We start from the raw sequence: 14,193 nt of genomic DNA on the forward strand, positions 1-14,193 counted from the left end.
TTCTTAAGTTCATATATAAATACGTGACTAATGTAACTCATGTCATGTACAACCACAAGAATGGGAAGTTATACTCCATGTGTGTATAATATGTCAAAATACATTCTACTATCATGTATAACTAATAAGAACAAAAAAATCTATATAGAACAGTGGCATTCAAAGCCCAAAACAATTAAAGAATTGATGCTAACAATCTCTACCTTTTCAGATGAGACTATTTCATTATATATTCAGATCTGAGCTAGCACAGTAACCTAAGTTGTTAATCACACATAAAATCAAATACACAAAAGAGTCAGGTAAAATATAATAAGCTATTTATTAAATAAATGAATCAGGTATTGTAAATCAATGCAACTCAAAGTTATAAAGTGATGTTATGTTTATAAAAGGAAAGAGTGGAAACAAGAACTTACTGAAGGACTTTTAAGGCAGTAAAACAGTTTGTCTTACTACATTTATACCCTCTGATAAATGGGGAATTGATTTGGGTTCTAAAACCTATGCTCCATATTTGAATAATTGAAAGTTGCCCAGAAGGTCTAACAATCACAATAGATTCTATTTTATGAAAATTGCAATAGCTTATAAAATAAAAGGTGAGGAATTAGGACTCTTAGAAAAAATATTTCCATTATATTCCTTTACCATGCAAATATTTCTTGTGTTCTTTATAACTTGACAAAGTATCTTTGAGACCATTAAAACCGTAATACATAAGCTGCATTTATTTTGTAAAAATTAAGAATGACTATCCCATAGCAGTTGAAAGTCAGATGCACTGAATCCTGTCTTCTTTCAGAAGAGCTGGGTTTTCATTTCATCACCCTTTGAGAGAAGACATCCCAGCTCGCATAATTTCATCAACCAGGAGAATGTTGGTGGCAATCACTGTGCTAAGGGAAGAGATGCACATGAGTAAAGCCTCAACCCTGTGCTTATCCTTCCCCAGCAACCTGCAGCTATGAAGCACTTTTTCCTTCAATTATGTTAGTGTGAGATTTTACAAGGCAAAGCTAGTATAAATACAAATCATGCTTTCTATCACAGGTCAACTCCTTCACTGATAAGGTGGAAGTTTGATTTATGTCCCAGCAAAACTGAGCTTATTGTTAAGCACATTGTTTGATTTTCCCCATAATGCCAGGTGGTACTCTTTCAGTAAAGTTTCCTCTTTCCTTTCCCCCTCACATACTGAGATTAACCTTTCCTATAGCAAATATTGCTACAACCAAAATTTAAAAGGGAATGTAAAATTATAGGAGCTAGTTTTAATAACTGGGTCACACCTTTTCATATGCTTGACAATTTTTCCATTGTAGGGTCACAAAAATAATAGAAAAAATTTTAATGTTATCAATTTACCCTTGATGATAGTTCTCTTTATGTTACTACCAACTTACCAAGAGTGAAGAAGTTGTTTTTTCACACAATAATTATCCCAAACTCCTGCATCTGCTGGAACCATTGGCTCCCCTGCAAAGTAAAAAAATATATATTGCTGGAGACTGAACTCAGAGCCTTGCTCATGTTTCAATGTAGGAAAGTGGTAGGCATGTTCTCTACCACTCAGCTACAACCCCAGACCCAAATAAAACATTTTAATGCTACAATCTTGATGTTCTCAATCAGTGTTGATTGGTATAGTCTAATAATATGTAATACATCGCTAAGACTACTTTTGTCAAGAGTCATCAATGACCTCCATGTTGTTAAATCCAATGGTCAATTTCCACCCTTCATCCAGCAGCAGTTAACAGTTGATAACTCCCTCTTGTATTTTGTCTTCCAGGATACCACTCTCTCCTGCTTTTGTTTCTTTTGTCCTAGTGGTTCCTCTTCCCGGAGCTCTTAATGTTGGAGTACCCAAAGTTTCAGCCCATTACTCTTCTTTTTCTATACTTACCCCCTAGGTGACCTCATCCTATTTTCCAGATTTAAACTATATATACACCCTCATGACTCTCAAGTTTTTATCTCCAACTCAGGTCTCTTTTTTGAGTTCCAAACCCATATATACAATTGACTATCTTACTTGAAAGACTACAGACACTTCAAACTTGACTTTGCCAAAACTGAATGCTGATGTCCCTTCACCCACAATCTGCTCTATCCAAAGTCTTCTCCAATGCAGTTGATGGCAATTCCAACCTGCTAGTTGTTCAGTTGACTCCTCCCAACAGAGTAGAGAGTAACCAGAGTGAAACTTTTGAACATAATTAGACCATGTCATTTCTCTGCTCAAAATAGATCCCCACTTCATTACAAAAAAAAAAAAAACAACCAAAATCCTTGGACTAGCCCACATGTCCCTGCATGATCTGACCTTCTATCACTTTGGTTCCCTCTTTCCTTCAACTCAAAAACATCAGATGCTGGCTTGTCTCTGGCAGTTCCCTCTCCCTATAATACTGACTCCCAGTGCCCCACATAGCCAACCTCCTTACTTCCTTTGACCTTTGCAGTAAACATCTTCTCAGTGAGGAAGGTCTGCTCTGTCCAACCTGTTCAAGTTGCAACCCCTTTCCTGCCCTCCTATACTAGCATTCGTGATCTTTCCTATACTGCTTTTACTTTTTTCATCAAATTTACTTTCTCAAATTTGAGAAGAACTTATTATCTATTAAGGTTATTATTTTCTGCCTGTCTTCTTCACTATAATGAAAGCTCTGAAGAGCAGGTATTTTTGTCTATTTTGCTCTGCGTGGATGCCAATAGGCAAATAATAAGCACTTAATAACTATTTCTTAAACGGACATTTTAAGAGGTCTAAAAGTAAACTAGAGGTATTCAAAATTTAAATAATAAAATCACCCAAACCCCCACCCCTTACTATAAGATCCGGTTCAATGAAGAGTATCTTGTTTCTTTATTAAGCAGTTAATTTTTCTTCAGTTTCTTACCTGTATTCAAATCTATGCCAACCAGTTGCTTTGATTCTGAATGCTCAGCCTGAATTTTCACTAGTGTTTCCTGCAAGTCATAACCAGAATTCTGAGCCAGAACCTTTATGAATAAAAATTATATTAAGTACGTGTGTGGAATACCTTCACATATATATTTGAACATCAAATATAAAATTAAGTCACTATTAGTCTTGGGAAAATACATCCATAAAACATAATCATCTCCTTTTGAAGAATTCCATTCTTTTTTGTTTTTATTTACTTATTTTTTAAGAATTCCATTCTTAAACTAAATAAAAATTTTGTCTATTAAGTAGTGTTTATATTTACTTATGCAGGAACTATGCACATCACACTAAATTCTGAGGATACAAGGATTCCCCACCCCTACATTAATTTCCTTCCTTAAAAGATTATTTTAACCGTGAAAGGAAGGAGAATAATATTCTTGTTTCCTCTGGTCCCTGTAGCCACATGTCCTTCAGTTTCTCCTAGTCACTTGCTGAAGAAAATCAGCATATTTGCAACACCTTTGTGCCCCTCATCTTCAGGAGGAGAGCCACAACCTGTGGTAACAGGGAAAGAGATACCCAGACTCCCAAACAGGCTCATGTCAAGGTGGTCCCCAACAAACAGCTAATGAAGGGTACCACCAATGTATACTAGGGTTACCCCTTTGTATCATCAATAAGATCATTACTTAATGACTTTGCTGCTTGGGGAAAGAAAAAATAGGTATCTGTTTCAAAAAGAACTCACAAATTATGAATAATTTTAATAACAATTATTTAAAGACTTTGCTAGTATTGTTAGTAAAGTTTTAATTTATATTAATAGCATATTTGAAATAGTTTTTTGTATTTCTAAGTGGTTAACAACCAATCTAAGGCAAAGAGAAAAGAAAAGTAGTAAGTTCTCTGTCCTTTGTCACCTTATGGGGGGAAAAATTCAGTTTCTCTCCTTTTCTAGGAATTAACATGATAATGACAAATGCAACTTAACAGTATTGAGGAATGCTAAACAGCCTAAAGTTCTCACTTTCCATAATTTGAAGTGATTACATTTGGGGGTGTATCACCAACAAAATAAAAATCTACCATAAAATTTAACTAAATTTTAAATTCTAAAATTTCATTATGATTAGTTAATAATGAACCATTCCTGAAGGACCTTTTTGGAGCTGATTCATTTTCTGAAACTCAGAGGATACAAAGGAATCATCTGGCTATTTCATGATGCTTCTAAAAGGATCTGAGCTATTATTCCAAAAGTTTCCCTGCTTGAGTTGTAAAATAAATAAAACTATGTGAAGAAATGCAAATCAATACCTGTCTTTATACTCTGCTAACTGTTAGATAGTCTGGGCAATTTGCAATTTAACATCTAAACCAGTTGTTATTTGGCCAGCAGAATGATCATACCTTGGGAATAATGAGTAAGGCATCAGAAAAAGCTTGGACTCCAAGACGAGCTCTTCCCTTTACACTGTGCTTGTACTTAACAAGAGCTTCAGCTATCGCCACTTCAACTGCACCAGCCCCTGGAACCACACAACCTGTCCAAGGAAAAAAATGATTGCCAGGACACGCCATACAGGAAGAGAGAGGGAGAGGAAAACGCAATCAGCTATGTGAGCTCGCTCTATTACCTTGCCTATCTCTAAAATATATTTAAGTATATATGGAAGTCAAATGAATTGCACAGCTCAGTAATTAGTTGTCCTACAAAGCATTCTGAAGTTAAATAAGTAAAGTATAGATAAATGGCTATAAACAGCTAATTTCATTATCTTCTGGCAAATAAAGAGTAGATATTTTTTTCACTTTCAACTTCACCTTATACTTCTATGACTACATGGAAAAGGTAGCTATTTATAATTTATAGTAGTAGGTAACTATAATATCTGATATGAAATTTCTTAGGTCAAGATAATTTCGCCAAAATTTTTGGTTTGAAATTTTTGAGATTCAATAAAGTTTTTGGTTTTTGCATTAGAGCAGAACCCAAACTGCCATAGTCTCCAGAGGGAGTCCAAGGAAGTCCTAAAAGAGGAAGACCTCAGTTTCGAGTCATCCATATTCTTAACATTTGTCACAGAAAAAAAATGGCAGGACGAGCAAGGCACAGGTAAGGATTTGTTTAAGGATAGCAAAGAAATTCACATTCAGAGGAAGTGTGGGCAACCTTCACCTCTCAGAGAAGATGCGTGATGTGGCTAGGTTACACTCTGATTATATACATAATTTTGGGGGCAGCAGCAGGGTGGCATCCTAAGCAGGCAAACCATTGTTAAGATTTTGTTGATTTGGAAAATGTTTAAAAACATTTTTGGAGGGGCTGTGATTGTGGCTCAGTGGTAGAGTGCTTGCCTAGCATGTGTGAGGCACTGGGTTTGATCCTGGCACCACATAAAAAAAAAAAATGAAAGTATAAAAAATATTTTTGGAGATCAAGTCTCATGGCAACCAAGTTGGAGGTCAGAATATTCTTCTTTGGTCAAACATGCCAGCCATTTTATTAACTACTTGTGAGAACATTGTATAAGTTCCTCAGATAGGTGGCATTTTTTTTCTTTTTTTTTTTAATTGTAAACAAATGGGGTACAACTTGTTTCTCTGGTTGTACATGAAGTAGAATCATACCATTTGTGTAATCATACATTTACATAGGGTAATGATGTTTGATTAATTCTGTTATTTTTCCTTCTCCCCACCCCTCCAACCCCTCTTTTCCCTCTATAAAGTATCTCCTTCCTCCATTCTTGCCTCCCTCCCACCCCCATTATGTATCATCATCCACTTATCAGCAAGATCATTCGCCCTTCGGTTTTTTGGGGTTGGCTTATCTCACTTAGCATGATATTCTCCAACTTCATCCATTTGCCTCCAAATTCCATAATTTTATTCTTCTTTATGGCTGAGTAATATTCCATTGTATGTATGTGTGTATATATATATATATATCACAGTTTCTTTATCCATTCATCAATTGAAGGGCATCTAGGTTGGTTCCACAATCTGGCTATTGTGAATTGAGCAACTATGAACATTGTTGTGGCTGTATCTCTGTAGTATGCTGATTTTAAGTCCTTTGGGTATAGGCCGAGGAGTGGGATAGCTGGGTCAAATGGTGGATCCATTCCAAGTTTTCTAAGGAATCTCCACACTGCTTTCCAGAGTGGCTGCACTAATTTGCAACCCCACCAGCAATGTATGAGTGTACCTTTTTCCCACATCCTCTCCAACACCTATTGTTGCTTGTATTCTTGATAATCACCATTCTAATTGGGGTGAGATGGAATCTTAGGGTAGTTTTGATTTGCATTTCTCTTATTACTAAAGACGTTGAACATTTTTTCATATGTTTGTTGATTGCTTGTAGATCTTCTTCTGTGAAGTGTCTGTTCATATCCTTAGCCCATTTGTTGATTGGGTTATTTGTATTCTTTGTGTAGAGTTTTTTTGAGTTCTTTACATATTCTGGAAATTATGCTCTATCTGAAGTATGAGTGGCAAAGTTTTTCTCCCACTCTGTAGGTTCTCTCTTTGCATTGCTGATAGTTTCCTTTGCTGAGAGAAAACTATTTAGTTTGAATCTGTCCCAGTTGTTGATTCTTGCTTTTATTTCTTGTGCTATGGGAGTCATGTTAAGGAAGTCTGATCCTAAGCCAACAAGTTGAAGATTTGGACCTACTTTTTCTTCTATAAGATGCAGGGTCTCTGGTCTGATTTCAAGGTCTTTGATCCATTTTGAGTTGAGTTTTGTGCAGGGTGAGATATAGGGGTTTAGTTTAATTTTGCTGCATATGGATTTCCAGTTTTCCCAGCACCATTTGTTGAACAGGTTGTCTTTTCTCCATTGTATGTTTTTGGCACCTTTGTCTAGTATGAGAAAACTGTACTTATTTGGGCTTGTCTTTGTGTCCTCTATTCTGTACCATTGATCTACCAGTTTATTTTGGTGCCAATACCATGCTGTTTTTGTTACTATTGCTTTGTACTATAGTTGAAGTTCTGGTATTGCAATACCCCCTGCTTCACTCTTCCTGCTAAGGACTGCTTTAGCTATTCTAGGTCTCTTATTCTTCCAGATGAATTTCATGATTGCTTGCTCTATTTCTGTGAGGTATGTTATTGGAATTTTAATTGAAATTGCACTGAATCTGTATAGCACTTTTGGTAGTATGACCATTTTGACAATATTAATTCTGCCTACCCAAGAACATGGGAGATCTTTCCATCTTCTAAGGTTTTCTTTGATTACTTTCTTAAGTGTTCTGTAGTTCTCATTGTACAGGTCTTTCACCTTTTTTGTTAGATTAAATCCCAAGATTTTTTTTTTTTTGAGGCTATTGTGAATGGGGTAGTTTTCCTAACTTCTCTTTCTGAGGATTCATCCCTTATGAATAAAAATGCTTAGATTTATGAGCATTGACCTTATATCCTGCTACTTTACTGAATTCATTTATGAGTTCCAGAAGTTTTCTGGTGGAATTTCCTGGTTCCTCTAAATATAGAATCATGTAATCAGCAAATAGGGATAGTTTGAGTTCTTCTTTTCCTATTCATAGTCCTTTAATTTCTTTGGTCTAATTGCTCTGGCTAGAGTTTTAAGGACAATGTTGGATAGAAGTGGTGAAAGAGGGCATCCCTGCCTTGTTTCAGTTTTTAGGAAGAATGCTTTCAGTTTTTCACCATTTAGAATAATATTGGCCATGGGTTTAGCATAGATGGCCTTTACAATGTTGAGGAATGTTCCTACTATCCCTATTTTTTCTAGTGTTTTGAGTATGAAGAGGTGCTGTGTTTTATTAAATGCTTTTTCTGCATCTATTGAAATAATCATGTGATTCTTGACCTTAAATCTATTGATATGGTGAATTGCATTCATTGATTTCCGAATGTTGAACCATCCTTGCATCCCTGGGATAAGACCCACTTGATCGTGGTGCACTATCTTTTTAATATATTTTTGTATACAATTTGCTAAAATTTTGTTTAGAATTTTTGCATCAATATTCATTAAGGGTATTGGTCTGAAATTTTCTTTCCTTGATGTGTCTCTGTCTGGTTTAGGTATCAGGGTGATATTGGCTTCATAGAATGAGTTTGGGAGGGTTCCCTCCTCTTCTATTTCATGGAATACTTTGAGGAGTATTGGAATGATCTCCTCTTTAAAGGTTTTGTAGAACTCAGCTGAAAATCCATCTGGTCCCGGACTTTTCTTTTAGGTAGGCTTTTGATGACTTCTGTTTCATTACTTGAAATTGACCTATTTAAATTATGTATATCCTCCTGATTCAGTTTGGGTGAATCATATGTCTCTAGAAACCTGTTGATGTCTTTGAGATTTTCTATTTCAAAGGTTTTCTATTGGACTATAGATTTTCAAAATAGCTTCTAATTATGTTTTGTATTTCAATCATGTCTGTCGTGATATTTCCTTGTTCATTCCAAATTTTAGTAATTTGAGTTTTCTCTCTCCTTCTCTTTGTTAGTGTGGCTAAGGGTTTATCAATTTTGTTTATTTTTTCAAAGAACCAACGTTTTATTTTGTCAATTTTTTCGATTGTTTCTTTTGTTTCAATTTCATTGATTTCAGCTCTGATTTTAACTATTTCCTGTCTTCTACTACTTTTGGTGTTGATCTGTTCTTCTTTTTCTAGGGCTTTGAGCTGTAGTGTTAGGTCGTTTATTTGTTGATTTTTTTCTTCTTTTATTGAATGCGCTCCATGAAATAAATTTTCCTCTAAGTACTGCTTTCATAGTGTCCCAGACATTTTGATATGTTGTTATCTTTGTTCTCATTTACCTCTAAGAATTTTTTATTTCCCCCCTGATGTCTTCTGTTATCCATTCATCATTCAATAGCATATTACTTAATCTCCACATGTTGGAGTAGTTTCTGCTTTTTATTCTGTGATTTATTTCTAATTTCAATCCATTATGATCTGATAGAATACACGGTAGTATCTCTATCTTCTCGTATTTGTTAACAGTAGCTTTGTGGCATAATATATGGTCTATTTTAGAGAAGGATCCATGTGCTGCTGAGAAGAAAGTGTATTCACTCTTTGTTGGATGGAATATTCTATATATGTGCATTAAGTCTAAATTATTGCTTGTGTTATTGAGATCTATGGCTTTTTTGTTCAATTTTTGTTTGGAAGATCTGTCCAGTGGTGAGAGAGGTGTGTTAAAGTCACCTAGTATTATTGTGTTGTGGTCTATTAGATTCCTGAAATTGAGAAAGATTTTTTTGACGTACATGGATGAGCCACTGTTTGGGGCATAGTTATTTATGATTGTTATGCCTTGCTGATTTATGCTTCCCTCAAGCAGTATGAAATGTCCTTCTTTATTCCTTCTGACTAACTGGCTTGAAGTCCACATTGTCTGATATGAGGATGGATACTCTGGCTTTTTTGCTGAGTCCATGTGCATGGTATGTTTTTCCCATCCTTTCACCTTTAGTCTGTACGTATCTTTCTGTGAGATAAGCCTCTCACAGGCAGCATACTGTTGGATCTTTCTTTTTAATCCAATCTGCCAGTCTATGTCTTTTGATTGATGAGTTCAGGCCATTAACATTCAGGGTTATTATTGAGATATGTTTTGTATTCCCGGTTACTTGGCTCATTTTTGGTTTTTAACATGACTTGGTTTCTCCTTTATTTGGCTGTTCCTTTAGGGTAGTTTCTCCCTTTACTGATTTACAACATTGGTTTTCATTTCTTCCTCATGGAATATTTTGCTGAGAATGTTCTGTAGTGCCGGCTTTCTTTTTGTAAATTCTTTTACCCTTTGTTTATCATGGAAGGATTTTATTTCATTGTCAAATCTGAAGGTAAGTTTTGCAGGGTATAAGATTCTTGGTTAGCATCCATTTTCTTTCAGAGCTTGAAAAATGTTGTTCCAGGCCCTTCTAGCTTTTAGGGTCTGGGTTGAAAAATCTGCTGATATCCATATTGGTTTCCCCCTGAATATAATTTGATTTTTTTCTCTCGCAGCCTTTAAAATTCTGTCTTTATTTTGTATGTTAGGTATTTTCATTATAATGTGCCTTGGTGTGGGTCTATTGTAATTTTGTATATTTGGAGTCCTATGAGCCTCTTGTACTTGATTTTCCATTTCATTCTTCAGATTTGGGAAATTTTCTGATATTATTTCATTGAATAGGTTGTTCATTCCTTTGGTTTGTTTCTTTGTGCCTTCCTCAATCCCAATAATTCTTAAATTTGGCCTTTTCATGATATCCCATAATTCTTGTAGATTCTGTTCATGATTTCTTACCATGTCTCTGTTTGGTCAACTTTGTTTTCAAGATTCAATATTTTGTCTTCAATGTCTGAGGTTCTGTCTTCCAGGTGTTCTATCCTATTGGTTATGCTTTCTATGGAATTTTTAATTTGGTTTATTGTTTCCTTCAATTCCTGCAAGGATTTCTGTTTGTTTATTTTTTTTCAGAATCTCTATCTCTATTGAAATGATCTTTTGCTTCCTGCATTTGCTCTTTTAACTGTTGATTGGTGTGATCATTCAAAGCCTGTATTTGCTCCTTCATCTCATTCTTTGCTTGTCTTATCATTTTAATTATGTATATTCTGAACTCCCTTTGACTTTTCTTCCATCATGCTGTCATTGGATTTTATGTAGCATCTAGGTTTCTTTGGGATATTTTCTTCCTTTGTTTTCTCATATTGCTCAGATATCTTCCCCTCTGAAAACATCTCTCCAAAACTGAGTCCTTCATTTATCACCTTTTACTCAATACTGGAATGTTCAGTCAATGTGTTTCATACAAATTCAGGATCAGGCAGCAGCATTCTACCCTTCTTGGTGAGTCTGTTGGTGGATGGCATTTTAATTAATAATATGTTTAATCTTTTAGAAGATACATTCAATGTTGTTTATCTTTAATCAAAGCAGCAAGTTTGACATAACTTGTCTCCATAATGAGGTCTGCATTACTGAGGGTTTCTCCCATTGGTCTGTTTTAGTTTACCTATCTCACTACCTAAGAAAAATATTTGGTAGTCTTATTATTCTAAGGCAAGAAGTTTGCTTAAACATATCAATTTTCACACCAGCTTATTATTCTTACATCTTCTTGTATAGTTTTATAAGACTTATGACTTAGTAGAATCACAATCTTGCTTTGGAATCATCTCTCTTTAAACAAAAAATACAAACACAATTGCTTCTTTTATTTTGTGTCATTTAAAAAATTACTATGCCCTTTTTCCACTTCATTTCACAATAAAACCACTGAAAGTATTATTTACTCACAAGGTGATTATATCCTTACATCCTGCTCACACTTTTTAAAAAACTCCTTGATAAATACAATATACACTCACAAAAAATATTTATAGCATGAAGTATAAAGAATAAATGTACAAATACACAAATGAACCCATGTACCTAACTACCTAGCTTAAGAGATTACTAGTACCTTTGAAAATGTCCCAGATCCCATTCCCCTGTGAAAACAGCATATCAAAAATTGTGGGATGCTACTCAAACAATAAAGAGACATCTGTTCCACTAAATACGTACATTAGAAAAGAAGAAAGTCAGTCCCAGCTACTCAGGAAACAGGCAGGAGGATCACTAAATAAAAGGTCAGTCTGGGCAACTGAGTGAGACTCTGTCTCAAAATTTTCAAAAAGGTAGGAATGGGAGTGTAGCTTAGTGGTGGAAAACTATCATAGTATGGGTGGTAACATCCTGGATTCAATCCCCAGTACTGTGGGAAAAAAAAAGAAAGCTCTTAAAACTGATGAGCTAAGCTTACACCTTAAGAAATAAGAAAGAGAAGAGCAAATGAAACCTAATGTAAGTAGAAGAAAGGAAACAATAAGATCAGAATGGAAATTAATGAAATTAAAATGATAAATGTGAAAAGTGACATCAATACATATTACACCAATATTAAGATTAATGATAAAGGAATATTGTGAACAACTTTATACCAATAAAATTTAAAACTTAGATCAGAAGTTGGTAGACTTTCTGCAAAAGGAAAGTTAATAAATATTTTAGGCTATATAGACTATATCACTTCTTTTTCAACTCTTTAACTCTACTACTATGTTTTAGTTAGCTTTTTCACTGCTGTGACTAAAGGACCCAACCAACACAATTAGAGGAGGAACAGTCTATTTGAGGGCTCAGTTTCAGAAAGTTTAATCCATAGAAGGCTGGCTCCATTCCTCAGAGCTTGAGGTGAGGCTGAACATCATGGTGGGAGAGGGTGGCAGAGGGAAGCAGCTCACATTAAGGTGATCAGGAAGCAGAGAGAGACAGACTCTGTCTCCAGATTCAAAATATATACACTCCACAGCCACGCCCAAATTCCCAGCTCCTCCAGCCACACCCTACCCATCAGGGATTAATTCACTGATTGGGTTAAAGATTTTTAAAACCCAATCATTTCTCCTTTGAATCTTCCTACATTGTCTCATGTGAGCTTTAGGGGGACACCTCATATCCAAACCATAACATACTGTAACACAAAAGAATCACAGAAAAGACCTGAGCAAATGGCATGTTCCAATAAAACTTTCTTTACCAAAAATAGACAGCAAGTCAGATTTAGTTCATGGGAAGTAGTTGGATGGTCCCCAACCTAGAGAAAGTGGACAAATTCTTGAAAGACAGACTACTGAAGTCCAATAAAAAAAGAGGTAACTGTAAAATCCTTGTATCTATTAAAAATGAGATTGAATTTGTAGTTAAAAGCCTTCCCATAAAGAAAATCCCAGTTTCAGATGGTTTTACTGACAGATTCTACCAAACATTTAAGGAAGAAGTAATTCCAATTCTACACAATGCAACATTTTAAAACCCTTGAACAGGAAGATTTTCCAACTCATTCTATAAAGAAAACACTATCCTAACATCAAAAAGATAAAGGTATTACAAGAAAAATATATACAGACCTATATCCCTTATAAATTTAGATGTGAAAATTCATAAGAGAATTTTGATCTTTCAAGTCCAATAATATATAAAAAGGCTAATACATTTAGCAGTGTTATTCACAAAACCCAAAAGGTAGTTGTAGCACAAGTTTCCACCAACAGATGAATAGATGAATAAAATGTGGTATGTACAAACAATAGTATTCAGTCTTAGAAAGGAAGTTCTAGCTTATCCTACAACGTGAATGAACCTTGACGCCCTTATGCTAAGTGAAAGAAGCCAGACACAAAAGGATGAATACTGTATTATTTCACTCACATGAGGTATATGGTGTAGTAAAATTCATAGGCAGAAAGTAGAATGGAGGTGGCAAGGATGTAGGTAGCTCAGTGGTAGAGCACTTGCCTAGCATGCCTAATACCCTAGGTTCAATCACCGAAATTGCAAATGAATAAATCAATTAAATTTCCTTTTATAAAAAAATATGGAATGGTGGTTGCAAGGAAATGGGAGTACAAATGGGGAGTTATTGTTTAAAGGTACAGTTTCACTTTATAAGATGAAAAATGTGTGGGTAGATGATGTAATGGTTGCACAACAGTGTTGACTGCATTTATTGCTACTGAACTATACACTCAAAAATTGTCAAACCATAAATTTTGTTATATATATTTCATCACAATTTAAAAATAATTTTTAAGTGTAATACATTTTTTAAAAAGTATCATGCATCATATCTAAGTAGTTTATCCCAAGAATGTAAACTTGATTGAACAGTTGAATCAGTATAATTTACCACTTTAAAAAACTACAGAGAAAAATAATATGATCATCTCAATAGATGCAGAAAAACCACATGACAAAATCCAATATCTATTCTTGATTGAAAAAACAAAACAAAACTCTCATTTGCTGGGCATAGTGGCACATGCCTGTAATCCCAGCTACTCAGGAGACTGAGGAAGGGAGAATTACAAGTTCAAAGCCAGCCATGGCAATTTTGTGAGGTCCTGTTTGAAATTTTTAAAACACAACCAAAAAAAATCAACTAAGGGCTTGGAATGTAGCTCAATGACAGAGCCTGACATGCACAGACTCCCCGGTTCTAGGTTCAAACCCCTAGTACTACAAAAACTAATAATAATAATAATAATTTTTTTTCACAACTTTAAGCTCTTTTTTTAAAATTTTAATTCATTTTTATTGTAAACAAATGGGATACATGTTGTTTCTCTGTTTGTACATGAAGTAGAGGCATACCATTTGTGTAATCATACATTTACCTAGGGTAATAGTTTTTGATTCATTATTTTTTTTCTCCCCCCCACCCCTCCCACCCCTCTTATCCCTCTATAGAG

The 14,193-nt window shown here is 34.9% G+C and overlaps 1 protein-coding gene across 6 annotated transcripts in view; it reads right to left on the reverse strand.

Annotated features, from left to right (window-relative positions):
- Positions 1-297: 297 nt before the first annotated feature.
- The window catches only part of Cct6b (chaperonin containing TCP1 subunit 6B), a 59,027-nt gene continuing 45,131 nt past the window's right edge, over positions 298-14,193 (reverse strand). For all 6 annotated transcript variants that reach the window (XM_047544490.1, XM_047544489.1, XM_047544488.1 and 3 more), the window contains 4 exons: positions 4,331-4,464; positions 2,907-3,009; positions 1,407-1,479; positions 298-899 (listed from right to left, as the gene is read on the reverse strand). In XM_047544490.1, the coding sequence (XP_047400446.1) occupies positions 827-899; positions 1,407-1,479; positions 2,907-3,009; positions 4,331-4,464 (383 nt within the window). In that variant the 3' untranslated portion in view covers positions 298-826. The remainder of the gene's footprint in view (positions 900-1,406; positions 1,480-2,906; positions 3,010-4,330; positions 4,465-14,193) is intronic.

The sequence above is a fragment of the Sciurus carolinensis genome, chromosome 3 (assembly GCF_902686445.1).
Source record: "Sciurus carolinensis chromosome 3, mSciCar1.2, whole genome shotgun sequence".
Classification (NCBI taxonomy): Eukaryota; Metazoa; Chordata; class Mammalia; order Rodentia; family Sciuridae; genus Sciurus; species Sciurus carolinensis.